This window comes from Carya illinoinensis, chromosome 7 (assembly GCF_018687715.1).
Source record: "Carya illinoinensis cultivar Pawnee chromosome 7, C.illinoinensisPawnee_v1, whole genome shotgun sequence".
NCBI classification, from domain to species: Eukaryota; Viridiplantae; Streptophyta; class Magnoliopsida; order Fagales; family Juglandaceae; genus Carya; species Carya illinoinensis.
This window is the reverse complement of record NC_056758.1, coordinates 32906291-32920863: the sequence shown is the minus strand read 5'-3', so window position 1 is coordinate 32920863 and position 14573 is coordinate 32906291. Positions and strand designations below refer to the sequence as shown.

General features: G+C 36.6%; 2 protein-coding genes across 7 annotated transcripts; both read left to right on the top strand.

Moving 5' to 3' along the window:
- Positions 1 to 490: 490 nt before the first annotated feature.
- LOC122317353 (galactan beta-1,4-galactosyltransferase GALS1) lies at positions 491 to 3470 on the top strand. Of its 2 annotated transcripts, XR_006244450.1 has the most exons (3): positions 491 to 1920; positions 2294 to 2980; positions 3313 to 3470. XR_006244450.1 is itself a non-coding variant. In XM_043134390.1 (2 exons), exons 1-2 carry the CDS (start codon positions 788 to 790, stop codon positions 2640 to 2642), a joined length of 1482 nt encoding a protein of 493 aa, XP_042990324.1. In that variant the 5' UTR covers positions 491 to 787; the 3' UTR covers positions 2643 to 3085. The 2 variants fall into 2 exon arrangements, 1 of the variants encoding a protein (XP_042990324.1); XM_043134390.1 differs by lacking the exon at positions 3313 to 3470 and having other exon boundaries at positions 2294 to 3085.
- Positions 3471 to 11265: 7795 nt separating this feature from the next.
- LOC122314766 (protein RGF1 INDUCIBLE TRANSCRIPTION FACTOR 1-like) lies at positions 11266 to 13493 on the top strand. Of its 5 annotated transcripts, none has more exons than XM_043130347.1 (5): positions 11266 to 11287; positions 11549 to 11684; positions 11835 to 12035; positions 12128 to 12343; positions 12765 to 13493. In XM_043130347.1, exons 2-5 carry the CDS (start codon positions 11664 to 11666, stop codon positions 13080 to 13082), a joined length of 756 nt encoding a protein of 251 aa, XP_042986281.1. In that variant the 5' UTR covers positions 11266 to 11287; positions 11549 to 11663; the 3' UTR covers positions 13083 to 13493. The 5 variants fall into 5 exon arrangements, with proteins under 5 accessions (XP_042986281.1, XP_042986282.1, XP_042986279.1 ...); XM_043130348.1 differs by lacking the exon at positions 11266 to 11287 and adding an exon at positions 11294 to 11430 and having other exon boundaries at positions 11564 to 11684; XM_043130345.1 differs by lacking the exon at positions 11266 to 11287 and adding an exon at positions 11294 to 11430.
- Positions 13494 to 14573: the final 1080 nt, after the last annotated feature.

The following is a 14573-nucleotide window of genomic DNA, read 5'->3' as shown; positions in this document are numbered from 1 at the left end:
AATTTCCCTTCTGTATTCAGGATCTTCGTCTTTTATTCTCTCAATCTATGTAAAAATTGACAATATTATTATTATAAAAAAAATTTATGTATAGTTATTTTTATATATTTTATTGATATAGTTGACTACGTTACTTTTTTTAATATAAAATAATTATATTAATCAATCATATTAATAAAATACATAAAAAAAATATATAAAAATAACTATATATATCATAACTCTATTATTATTATTATTATTGGATGCCAAAAACTCAAAAGCCGCATTCATTTGATTGCCATTCTTCGAAGCCAACTCATTTTACGGCTACCGTATGCCGCAAGTTTACGATTAATTCAGTGAAAAATTTCACATTCCGTGCTCCCTGAGGGAGTCTGAGGAAGAGCCAATGGGCATTGGGATCCGTTTTGTGGGGACACTGGGCCAGGATCCTAGTGGTGGCTTAGTAATTAAGAGAAGATCGAAGCCGTTTTTAGTAAACCTACGAAGCTGAAAAATCGGAAGGCAACGCCTGGGAGCCAAACAAGGTATTTTTGCACAACGAAAACACAAAACAGAGAAGAGAAGGTCCTTTTACGAGGAGCGACAGGCAGCTGCTCCGCTACATGTAACAGTGTGTTTGGATGGGTCTCTGACTCCCATTTGACCCCTTTTCCTTTTCTTGATAATCTCGGTCATCGAAAAACTCACCCCCGACCGAATCCAATCCTCCATCGAGGCGAGACACCGACAGTTAAGTTTTGCAGACGCACGGACCAGAGCAGAATCGCACCGCCACCACCAAATGAGGAAGGACGGCCCACCGCCGACTGTCTCCAAAATGCTGAGCTGCTTCGAAACCAAGACAATGGTGGTCACATTCATTGCTCTGGCGCTCGTCATGCTCATGTGGAACCTCCCTCCTTACTACCAAAATCTCCTCTCCACCACCACCACCACCACCGGCCGCTCCTCCTGCTCTGCCGCCGCTGCCACTCTTTCCATTGCCGCCGCCAATGCGTCTTTATCTAATTCTTCTGCTGGCCCACTTGCTAAACGGAAGTATTCGTCCCCCCAAAGCATTCCCAACTCTAAAAAGCGAGTCTTCCAGCCCGTTGGCAACGCCGCTGCTCTCTTCGTCCTAATGGGAGCATACCGCGGGGGTCCCCGGACCTTCGCGGTGGTGGGGTTGGCTTCCAAGCCCATTCACGTGTACGGTCGGCCCTGGTACAAATGCGAGTGGATCTCCAACAATGGATCCTCCATTAGAACCGTAGCCTATAAGATGCTCCCTGATTGGGGCTACGGCCGCGTCTACACTGTTGTCGTTGTCAATTGTACATTCCCTGTGAATCCCAACCAGGACAACACCGGTGGGAAGCTCACTGTCAACGCCTACTACGGCGAATCCCCAAAAAAGTACGAGAAATTCACGGCTTTGGAGGAAGCACCGGGATCCTACGACGAGTCCAAGTACCATCCGCCTTACGAGTATGAGTATCTGTACTGTGGGTCATCTTTGTACGGGAACTTGAGTGCGGCTAGGATCAGGGAATGGATGGCGTACCACGCTTGGTTCTTCGGACCCAAGTCGCACTTCGTTTTTCATGACGCGGGTGGAGTGTCGCCCGAGGTGAGGGAGGCGCTGGAGCCGTGGGTACGAGCCGGGAGGGCCACTATTCAGGATATAAGGGGTCAGGCGGAGTTTGATGGGTATTACTATAACCAGTTCTTGGTGGTGAATGACTGTCTGCATCGCTACCGACACTCTGCCAATTGGACCTTTTACTTCGATGTGGATGAGTATATCTATCTGCCCAATGGAAACACGCTGGAATCAGTGCTTAATGAGTTCTCCAATTACACTCAGTTCACTATTGAGCAGAATCCCATGTCCAGTATGCTCTGCTTGAACGATTCCACACAGGATTATCCAAGGTACGTACTTTCTTCGATTCTTCCTTCTCTTCCAAAGGAATTTCACAAAAGATAGGCTCTTTTTCTTTTGCTCTCTTTCCAAAGAATTTGGCATCCTAGATTCGTAATGCAGATGAAACATCTAGTTATGAATGGAATTGTTATATCCATGAAATTGGTGTTGGGACATTTTTGCTTAGAATTCCATTAGTAAGTAGTAGTTCTGGGAATGGCGAGGAAATCTCGTAAAATTATTCTTTAGATCACTAGAAAGTCCAACTAGATTATGTATCGAACTATTGGAACAGTTACATTTGTTGGTACTTATATTCTGAGTCTACTTCTTTAGATCTCCGTTTTTAGTTTAATTCTGTGGGGGTGACATGAAATTCAGGCAATGGGGATTCGAGAAGCTACTGTTCAGGGAGACACGAACCGGGATCTGGCGGGATCGGAAGTATGCTATTCAGGCCAAGAATGCCTATGCTACGGGGGTGCACATGTCGGAGAATGTCGTCGGAAAGACATTGCACAAGACGGAAACAAAGATCCGATACTATCACTACCACAACTCCATATCGGTACTAGGCGAGCCGTGCCGGGAATTCCTCCCACTTTCGGCCAAGACCAATAATGTTACGTGGTACAAGGAGCTCCCCTTTGTCTACGATGACAACATGAAACAGCTGGCCAACACCATCAAGGAATTCGAGCGCAAAACCATCGGACATGTACAGCTCTAGCACCTACCCAATAAGCGCCTAGCCGTGCGCGGATGATTTTTCAGGCCGAAAGGAAAAAAATAAAAAAAATTGTGACCACAATTCCACTGAAATCAACATGCGGGAGAGCAAATGCTGCTGCAGATGTGATAATGGCTTGCTCCTCACGCATTGCTTGCATTGTCATAATTCATCGATTGATTCTTGGCACAAATATTGAGTTGGGTTTGTTTGCTCCTGTTTCTTGGCCTGGGATCCATCTGACCCACCACCACCATGGGAATGAGAGGCGAGAAACTTGTGCAAAAGAAAAGGGAGGGACCCAACAGTGCTTTTATTTGTCTATATCATTAAAAAAAGTGAGTTGGTTGAGTGTTTTTTTCTTTGTTCCTTGATCTCTTCTCTTCTTGTTTTTTAGGTTATAATTATTGGTAATCTATATTCTCTTAAAATCTGTGTTAAAAGATGTCGAAAGAAGCTTTTTTTTTTTTTTCTCTACTTTTCATGGGGTAATTTCCTTTTTCTTTTAAACAAGAACTATGCCATGTGATTCGTGGACATAAATAACAGTAATTTTCTTAAGAGATGATGCTGTTGAGTGAAATGATTAAAGATGCTCTTCTTTTATCTTTTGACGATTTATTCCCAAAAGGGTTTGAGTAACTGTTGGAGTGGTATACGTTGATGACAGATGCGCAATGATTGAGAGATGGAAAGAAGATTGCAGAGAGATTAGCAACTATACTGATTGCAGAAAGTGATCCAAAGGAAACAGTACTAGATAATCCCTCTGCTCTGCATTTATGTCTCTTTTGGAACTCTTGATTAAAGCACGAGACAGAATCAACATGTTATAGCCTTCATGTGCGGCAGTTTATATCATTCCCATCGGGTTACATATATTATTTAGTTGAGAAAATATTAGGAGCTGTCACTATTTATCACTGTATATTATATTTTATAAAAAAAATCTATATATCTTATGAAAAACATCTCTACACTCTATAAAAAGCTATAAGTGTGTGGTGTGCAACATGAATAGTGGCTGATGCATAATAAATTTCTATTTAGTTATTTACTAAAATTAAGTTAAAAATGACACTTTTTATATTTTTTTTAAATTTTATTTATCTTTAAAAAATTGTGGACGTCCAATTCTTAATCATTTCTTTATTCTATTAAATTAATAATCTACCAATAGATTAAGGATCCAACACTCTACTCAAATGTACTTTCTTTATATGAATTGAAGTATTGACTAATTTTTTTCTCAAAATTGGGAGCGTTTAGGTTTGTTCCTAGATGGCATTAATGCTAGTATTCAACTATATTGAGATAAGTAATTTGTCTTATTCAAAGGTGAAATTTGCACTCTTATTAATTTTCTTACGTAAAAATGCTCTACTTGGGGTGGGGGTGGAGAAGCATCAAAAGTCACCGGAGATTGTTGACTTTGACCACTGTAAGTATGGTCAATCTGAGTGTCTTGACTGAGAAGGTTAGTAAAGTACATATGTTCATGATCTTGTGAATCTATCTTTAAGAAATTGTAGAGACACAACAGTTGGTAGACATATTAGACATTTAAGAACAATATAGACATGATTTTGTTAGCCGGCTTAGGAACTGAATGGTAACATATAGGAAAGTTGGCACCCTTGAATGGCTGCAACAATCAGTTACCACTACTTATTGCCCGTCTAGGTTACCATGCCATAGAGGTATGTGCCAAATTTCCTGTGTTCCAAGAGACTTTGTCATCATTACAACCAAGGGGGTTAAAGAAGGATAATTCAACGACAATAATGCTCAAATCACAAAAAAAAAGAAAGAGTGACGTTACTAAATCACAACATAACACCTAGAAATATGATTTACAAAATCCAAACAATACTGACCAGTATGCAAATGAATAAGACTATAAAAATAGAAGTGAGTGACCAATATATGGATTACAACATAATCTTGTAAAAGAACAAATAGAACTATCACATGTGTGTCAGAGTAGTAAATCAACATGCAAAATCAACTTCTTCAATTTCTAAATTTCAAACAACAAGAAATTAGCATGCAAATATCACAAGGTTTTGTCAAAACAAAAATGAGATAAGCAATATATGGTACAAAACAAAATGTTCTAATCCAATACTGAGCAGTATGCAAAATGAATAAGAATATAAAAACAGAAATGAGAAAGTAAGATTGTTACGATCAAAGTAGAAATGAGAAAGTAACAAAGTTATGATCAAAACAGAAATGAGAAAGTACGAAAATAATAAGACTAGCAGAAAGTAATGCTAAATGGTTGTGTTGAATAAATGAACATCACATGAATAAATCCTAGTCACTTAAGAAACAGATAGTGATGGTAAAGAAATTGGATCGATGATAAATAAATAAGAGCATTCCCATATGCTTTCATAACAAATGGGTGTTTCATGAGGCTCAAAATGGTTTTATTTATTTATTTATTTTTCAGCATATGTAAGACAGGAGCACAACCTATAATGGTTACAAAACCTTAAATCCCAATTGCTTTTTGTGAAAACTATCACAAAATACATTGTGGCCATCTGGATTCAGATTATCCTGCCATATTGATCTATTTCCATTAAACCCTTGTGAATTAATCTCCTCCTATGGAGTAATTAAAACCATCATCACAGCTTTACACTAGATATGCGGCCCCAAAAATTAGGCCTAAGTAGATACCAAAAGTTGCAAAGAATAAAAGTGGAACAAAACACCAAGGAGAGAAGCAATATTTGTAAAAAATAATGAGGTAACTTGGTTGAAGGTGCTTGCATAATTATTGAGAAAGAAAACAACAAAACAAAAGAGTCTTGGAGAGAATCCATAAACATCTTTAAGCTGAAATAGTCTAGAATGCAAACCAACATATCACCTCAAATGGCTGTAAACAATCTATGAATGAATTGAAACCAATAAAGAGTTCAAACCAACAACAGCTCATTTAGTCCAAATTAGGTAATTCAAACTAACAACAGCTCATTTAATCCAACTACGGGTGGTTTATCAATAAATAAGCTTATAAATGAAAATTTTTTATTCTTGAATCTCAATAGCTAACTCTGTAATCCACCATCTTAACATTCTATATCAAATAAAGGGTTCGTTAAACTATGGATGCAATTTTTGATAAAAAAAAAAAAAATTCCATGTTTGATAGTAAACATATGTATAGAAATATAGCATTATAAGCTTAAATTAGAGAAAAATAGTCATAAGAATGAGAAGCAAATCCATGGGAACAATAGCAACATAATAATGATTGGACATTCAATCATTCACATTTATTTGATACTGAGCTTTGTGACAAACAAATCACAAGAGTTTTGTGCAACAACTGCCTGCATAATAAAGCAAGCTATCACAAACTTAACACAGAACACAAGTGCCCTTATTCTTCCAGAACAGAAGTGTTCATATTCTTCCAATACTTTAAGCTGAAATATTCTAGAATGTAAAGCAACATATTACTTCAAATGATTGCCAAACAGTCTATGAATGAATTGAAACCAACAAAGAATTCAAACTAACAACAGCTCATTTAGTCCAAACTAGGTAATATCAACTCGAATGGTTGTTGTGAATGAAAACAAAGATAGTGAAGTCAATTAAAGTAGTAGAGAGAATCTATAAACAAGGATAATTTCAAACATCGAAATGAAATCAATTATAACAGTAAAGAGAATCCATAAACATTTTTAAGTTGAAACAATCTAGAATGCAAACCAACATATCACATTGAATGCTGCCAAACAGTGTATGAATGGATTCAAACCAACAAACAATTTGCTCAAACCAGAATAATGAAGTTCATAATAGTGATCCAAACTAAACTATATCAGCTCGAATTGCTGCCGTGAAGAAAAACCAAGATCCAAATTCAAATCCCAGAGCAATAGATAAAATTTAAGGTTTTCGATTTTGAGTGCCGCAAGATCTAAATACATACAACCAACAATTCAAAACTGTGCAATATCTCAGATGAAAGCTAAGGTAGATTTGGATTTGAATGTGCGTTCGATTTGTGCGAGAGAGAAGGACAAAGTCTAGTAGTGGAAGAAACTGATTCAAGAAGCGCATTTGTGCGAGAGAGAAGAACATAGACTTACATATATTCCAGTTGATGAAGAGAGGCTGCCATCGATGGTGGAAAACAGTGCGAGAGAGGGCAAATATAAATGAGGGCAATTGAGAGTGAAAAGAGATTTTTATGCAGGACCAGAAGCAGGAAAGGAAGCAAATGGGTCAGTTGGGGATGTATAGTTGTTCTCTAAATATGGAGAACCACTGTAACAACTCTCAATCAAATCCCTAATTTAGGGATATGGATGGGAGGAGGTTTTTGAGCTTTTTCTAAATTTTTTTCCCATAATATGAAAATAACGGAATTTTCATCTCATTTCATCTCATCATTACAATTTTTTTAAATTCTCACATAAAATATAATAAAAAATTCAACTTTCACAAATTTTAATTTAACATTTTCAAATTTTAAAATAATAATAATATTAAAAAATAATATTTTAAACTTTTGTCTAAATTTAATAATACTCATCTCACCATCTACCCTCTGTGTAAATATAAGAGTCCAACTTAAACTATGACCTTTGTATCTGTTTATTGGTACATATTTTCGAGACGTGAAATATTCTATAAATGATACCAATATAGATCCAGTTGGTGCATGTTGTGATTATTGAGAGCTAGGTGTACGATTTAGTAGTCTGAGAGTTCGTGGAAGTTGGTTTCTTCGTATTACGAGAACCTTCAATAATTATTTGGAACCCCATGCAATTAATGGATGGCACGCGGCTGGAGAAGAAATTAAGGGATGGCACACAGTGGGTCTAGAGAAAATTCCAAACAACCTACCAATAATTCAACGAACAAGACAACTAATAATTTTCTTGTCTCTTTTTAGGATACTTGGTTCAACAACGGTAAGCTAGACTTTTGTTGGCTAAAGTGATAAGGGTTTTGATTCTGAGTAAGATTTGAATTATTGGATACAAACTAACAAGTTTGGAGTTTAACCGAATAAAAAAACATGTTGAATTTGCACACTTAATTCATTAATCAGTACTAGAGACAGAAAACATAGCCGTTTCCTTCGTACATAGATGAATGGATGATTCTGGTGCTCTGGCTACGTACGTAAACTAGACCAAACATTTTTCAAAGGTTCCACAGAATCTTCAAGAAATTCGATGTACATATCGCTGGTCGAAGAGTTGAATATAGAAACATTTATATTTATTGTTAATGGTACAGTAAAGCCGTAACAGAAGCTAATATTGGAAAACCGAGGAAGTGGTTAACATTAGATTTGGTCTGACACTTTGTCTTGGAATTTTTAATTTTGCGTTTGAATAAACAAACAAGTTTCATTTGCTGGCTCACAGATAGGACGAGCAAGAGCCGCCCATACAAAAGAATTTTACACCCAACTCTATCATTTACATCTCTTTTTTAATTATGAGAGGACATAAGCTTTCCCTAAGAACAATCATTTGAAGAAATTTATAAATTTAACTTATCTTATAAAATCGGTTCAACAAGAGAGAGTTGCTAATTATTTATAATCATATTTAAGATATTGTTCACGAGTAATGTGGAATTTATTTCTCAATACCCTCTCTCACATGCAGGTCAATATTTTTTCTGATCCTTGTACAGGATAAATAATGTGGGCCCTTATTCTTCTTGTGACAAGCTCTAATACCATGAAAAAATTCACGAGTCTAATTAATCTCATAAAACTGATTCAATAAGAGAATATTGCTTATTGCTTATAAATATGCACAAGTCAACGTTATCCACAGGCAATATAAGATTTATTCCTTAACATCATTTACATCTCCAAGGTTAAAAACCATTTAATCTCTTGGGAATCTAGTGGTTTTCTAAAGAAAAATTCTATTCATCATTTCCACACACTGCATGCTATATATATCTTTTTCTCTTACTAAATGTATAATATACAAATGATGAGTAGAAAAATTTAATTAGTTTAAGAATAACAAAACCTAAAAAAAATTTAAAAAAAAGTACGGTGTGTGGGGATAAATAGTCTTTATTGAACTTTGTCAACCTATTTCAACCACGATGCAATAAATTGAGAGCCTGACTCAATCTCATTAAACTGAAGGTTTAGTCCATTCAAGAACCAAGCTACTGAAGCTAAATAAGAGCTGTGCCTCTCCAAAGCTCCACCTTTGTAACGTGAGACAAAATCTCAGCTAATCTTGAAGATTAATCCATTCGATTCTCCAAACCCAGCCTCCATCTGGTGAATCATCCCTTCTTCTTACCTTATGAAACCACAATTAAAGCGACTCTCTTTAGGCCAGGCCAAGGCTGCGCCCCTCCTCACTGTCAATTCTCACTACTGCTGGGAAGTATTTCCAGAGTTCCTGAGCTCACTCACTCAAGCATTGCAGCAGGAATGATAAAAAAGCACACTTTGAAACTAGCAGAATACTCAACTACGTAATGTTAACATTAAAAGGCAAGGAATTATGAAAATGTCTCACATAAAAACGGAGATCTTAATAAGACTACAAGCAATACCAACCATGTTGCTTCACAAGAGTCTTTCTGCCTTAATGGTACCTGAAGTTTGCAGGCACGCAATTGCTTACTCGTCCAAGTTAACAGTTTTCAGAAAGGTCACGTTCTTTCAATTTTTCTGTACACTTTCAAAGCAAAGAAAAAGTAAAGAAACGAGATAAATTGGTAAACGTTGTCGTCTACAATCTCACAAAAAGTAGGTGTTCATTGATTAAGGCCCATTATTTTTTAGGTGAGGTGAGCATCCAGGCCCAGTCTGAGGTCTTGTTAACAAAGAGTTTGAAGACCGCCATATTTAAGAGAATTTTCGGGAAACCCATGAAGGGTTTATCGGCCCAAAAAGTGGTAAAGTCGGAAGTGACATTCTCCATTGTTACAACCCAAATCATTTCACTGTTGGACTTCTTTGTCTCGACTCTCTGCTCTTCGACAGCACTTCTGATCTGTTAAGAATCTGTTTAGTGGAGAAGAGGATAGATATATCACATCATATATGATTCGGCAATAAGGGTTAATGATAGCACTTGATATGTTTCATTAGGTAGGATTGGATAAACAACTAAGCATTAAAGCTTCATTACGTACTTTTACAGAGGGCACCACTCTATGCAATGCACCGCCTTTAACGATTTATTTTATTTAAAAATTAATATTTATAAAAAATTCTAATAGAACGACATTTAGTGATAATATTATTTTTTAATGCTAAAATGGATTTTGTTCAGAAAATATAATTTGATAATTGTAAAAGAATATTACCCTTAAGACTGATTTCGTGAGATCTATAATTAATTGGATACATTAGATGTCTCAAGTTCAAGTATCCAATTTGTAGAGGTATTCCCTGAAAAACGTTAAAGAATCTGCCTGCAATGTTGGTGCTGGGACCGACATTGGGGACATGGGGTGGCAAAGGTGGCCGTCGACTGTCAACTATAAATATAGATCCGTGAGAAAATCTAAACGGAGACTAGGCTGCAGTTTACTTCACGCCTCGTCTAGCTAGCCTACTTCTGTTTGATATCCCATATGGAAAGTGTCACCAGATAAGAGTTATGAAATCTTACATTATTTAAAAATGAATAGTTGTTATTTTTTAAAAAATTTTAATGAGATTATAATTACAAAATTGATTAATTATTTTAGAATATGTGTCATATAACTTGAACTTTCAATTGAAATGTTGTAATTCATATCAAGGTTTATTCTCACTAAAAATATAGAACTTGAGACGAGTCATTTATAAAAAAAGTTGATAATTGTTATAAATTATCTTATATTATATAATCACATTTAACCGTTGTAATTGATCAAATCGTAATCATCAATTAAGATTTTTGTAATCTTATATATATATAGATATATTAATGTTATATGATCAATAAAAAGAATCATCTCTCTTATTCTCTCTCTATCTTTAAAACTCTCTCTTTTTTCATTTATTCACAACAACAACTAGTTTTTAGCATGTGTTAATCATATATTAGAAAAATAAATAAATTTTATAAATTAATTAAGGAGATTAAACTTAAGGAACAATAATTTTTTTTTAAAAAGCCCTTGTCCGAAAATAGACACGTGGGGTTGAGGCGGCTTTTACTGTTTACATGGAGGCAGTGTTATTATTATAATTATTATATCATTGACGAAAGATAAAAGATAAAAAAGGAGGACCCCACTGACTAACATTGACGTGAAAGACATTGTGGCTTTTCCAATTCCCACTCGTATCACACGGTTGGGACTTGGCCGCCCGCCGTAATAAATCCGACGCCAAAAACCAAATTATCAGGGATTCAGGAGAAAGGGTGTCCACACAGTGTGAAATAGCACTAGCAGATTTCATCTGGACGGTAATAATAACATATATATATTTATATTTATATAGGGAATAATCACCTACGCCATTGCTGTCTGCATTCGAGCACTTTGATGAATTCGGCTACCTTTTTTATTTGCTGGCACGTTTCCTTTTATTTAATTATTCGGATTTATATATATTTTTCATTTATGCTGATTGTATATATGGAGATGCTGCTTTTGGTGACCGCCTTATAATTTTCAAGGTAACTTTTTTTTTGGCAGCACTGTTTCTTTCTTCCAGGCCCCTTCCCCTGCCTCCCTTCATAAACACACACACATATTCTTCTTACCCTAAAAGCCTTCGGCGGCGTTTTCTTCTCAGTTTTCATCCTCAGACAGTCTTGAGGTTGAGACTCAGCAAATGGTTTATATTTCTCTGATATTTGATTTTTTGCTCCTTTGCAGTGGTGGATTCCCAGCTTTCTTTGTTTGTTTCTCTAATATTTGTTTTCTTGTGTTCCCAGATTTAATCTCGGAAGGTTTTCATTCGTTCTCGTGGAACTGGCACGGCTAGCTTTCGATAATCAACAGAAGCTGCAGAATATTACTGGGTTTTTCGAGGCCAGTCATAAGAAAGTCATGGTATTTGCACCCCGGAAGGTTTGTTCGCACTGCACTCCTCTGCTTCGTTGTTTTTCTGTTTCTTTGTCATTCAACTGTGTTTTTCTGTTTCTTTTCCATTCAACTGTGTTTTTCTGTTTCTTTTTCATTTTACTGTGTTCCCTGATTACTTTCATGTTTGGTTATTAGATGAGTCCGCTAGGACGAATGGGAGACGATGAATTGGGTCCTCCATGGCTAATACCAATGCTGAGAGCAAGTTACTTCATTCCCTGCTCCATTCACGGAGATTCCAATAAAAGCGAATGCAATATGTTCTGCTTAGATTGCATGGGACGCGCTCTATGTTCTTACTGTTTGATCAATCACAAGGATCACCGCGTTGTTCAGGTTTTGACCCTTAAAGAAATCCTTACATAAATAATTCGTTTTTCATCATCTGGAATCTGTTCGTGAAATTTTCTCTGTTTGGGTGGTTGTAGATAAGGCGGTCCTCGTACCACAACGTAGTAAGGGTTATTGAGATTCAGAAGTACATCGACATATCGAGTGTTCAGACATACGTTATCAACAGTGCAAAGATTGTATTCCTGAATGAGCGGCCACAGCCTCGGCCTGGAAAGGGGGTCACCAATACATGTGAGATTTGTTGCAGAAGCCTCCTTGATTCCTTCAGATTTTGCTCCTTGGGTTGCAAGGTGATTCTCCTTCTCAATGTCACTTTTAAATTTCATCCCTTTCCTATATCCACACAAGCCCTCCCCATCAAAAGTGTGTGCCTTGTTTGACTTGTCTCCTTGTTTTTGCAGCATTTGCAATTCATTAAAGTCTATGAATCTGAGGAATCACCCCAGTAGTGTTCCTTACTGTGACATTCTTATATCCATAGTCTAGTAAACACCGATTTCCTGTCGACGTTTCTTGTCCTCCCCATTGGATAATATTTTGTTTGCCGAGCTTGTTTGGTGTCCTGTTTTCTGTCACCTGCTCTGTTTCTTTCTCTGTCTTTTGTTTCCTTTATCGTTGTTTGTGTTTGATTATCCTTTTCTTTTTTATTTTTTTATTTTTATGAATGAAAAGTTGTCTGAAGTGTCCTTCCCATTTTTTTCATGGTGTTAGCTTGGGGCCATGAAGCGGGGCGACCCAGACCTCACGTTTACACTGAGGATGAAGCACGGCAGGGATGCATTCAATGGTGGGTCAGAATCAGATGAGTCATCAACCCCAAAGAAGATTCGGAAAAGGCATAACTTCAACCGTATGATGATGGATAGCTCTACAGTTACATCCGATTGTCACAACAATTATGGAGGAGAGAGGTTTTGTTCTAGCTCAGGAGATGAGGCCACCACCAACATTTCTCCTGCAACTCCTCCCATTTTCAACCACCACAATGCCAGGAGAAGAAAAGGCATACCCCACCGAGCACCATTTTAAGATCAGTCCAATAACACGTGCTTGTGGAAAATGGCATGAAATTCTGTGATGTTTTAAGGTATGTGGCAGAATTAATAAAAATGTAAAACAGTAGAGCCAAAAAAATAAGTGTTGGAAAGGAATGGGGGCATATACTTAAGACTTAGTTGTTGTGAATACTAGGAAAACGGTCCCTTAGTATACATATTTGGTAATTACTCGTGGGATTTGTCTGTAAATTTGAAATTATAGGTTGTCTATATGTCAAATGCCCGTCCCTTGTACAGATAATGACATATCTAAGCTTTGGGTTGCTGCAAAAGATATCATAATGTAGTGGGCATCGTGACGATGCAACATGTAGAGAACATATTTTGTGCATATAGACATAGTCTGTTTTTATCAACAAAAGTTAATATTCTGCTGTGTGAATGATTCGTAGTTTTATCCCATATATCCTTGTCCGTTTTGGGGAATTTGATGAACCAAACTCCCACGGGAACCTGTTTTTGGAACTAATTTCTAAAGTACAATATCGAAGAGAATCAAGTGGCAATACTAGTGGTGGTTAAGAATGTGGAGTTCGGTTTATAGCAAAGACCAGTGGAAGTATGAGCTGGCCGTTGCACATTCGAGGCATTTTTGTACTATTTTGGTACGTCAAGTTTGTGAACGGACACACACGAAAGTTAAAGTGACTCGTATATATATGTGCTTGTTCATTCAGTGGACCACTGGCGTTAATGTGGGAATTAATAATATTCTGTGGCATGAAAAATTAAATTAAGCCTAATTTTATTTTATTTTATTTTAAATGGGAGAAGGCCCCACGTTGGATCTTAATTCAAACCTCCATGTGGGTAGTTGCTATTCTAGAATAATTTAAAATGATTTTTTTTTTTTTGGTGCAGATAAGAACGATAATTAGTACTTATTCTCAACTTTGGTTACATATATTATGCATGATGCCGTTTATTCTATTGCACTGAGAAAATAAGAATCATGATCTAATTGGGGGTCAATTTAAGGTGCCTTTACGTACCCACCATCCATCGCCGGCCCTCAAAATGGTGTGTGTTAATTTGAAAGACAAACGATCTTTTGGATCATCGGTTCTATTCATCCATACATTAATTCAATGAGAGAGTGTGGCTTTGCGGTCACGTAGAGTCTGGTTTGATGTGAGACCAAATGTATATATATATTTCTTTCAATTAACTTAGACATTGCTTTATGAGAATGCTACATTGTGACGAAAAACAAACAAGTTTGAAGTGATAAGTCTAAAGACTAAAGACTAGACGAGGGAAAGGTTAATGTCATGGAAAGCTTGAGAGACACGTAAACCCCACGACGGAAAAGGACAGGTCGAGACAAGTACTTGTTAATACTTCAGATGCTCCCTCATCATCATCTCGCTCTCTCTCTACTGATATTATATGTATCTATCTTTGAATATATGTGTTATTTAATTATGTGAATAAATAAATAAATAGCCAAGTGGATTACGAG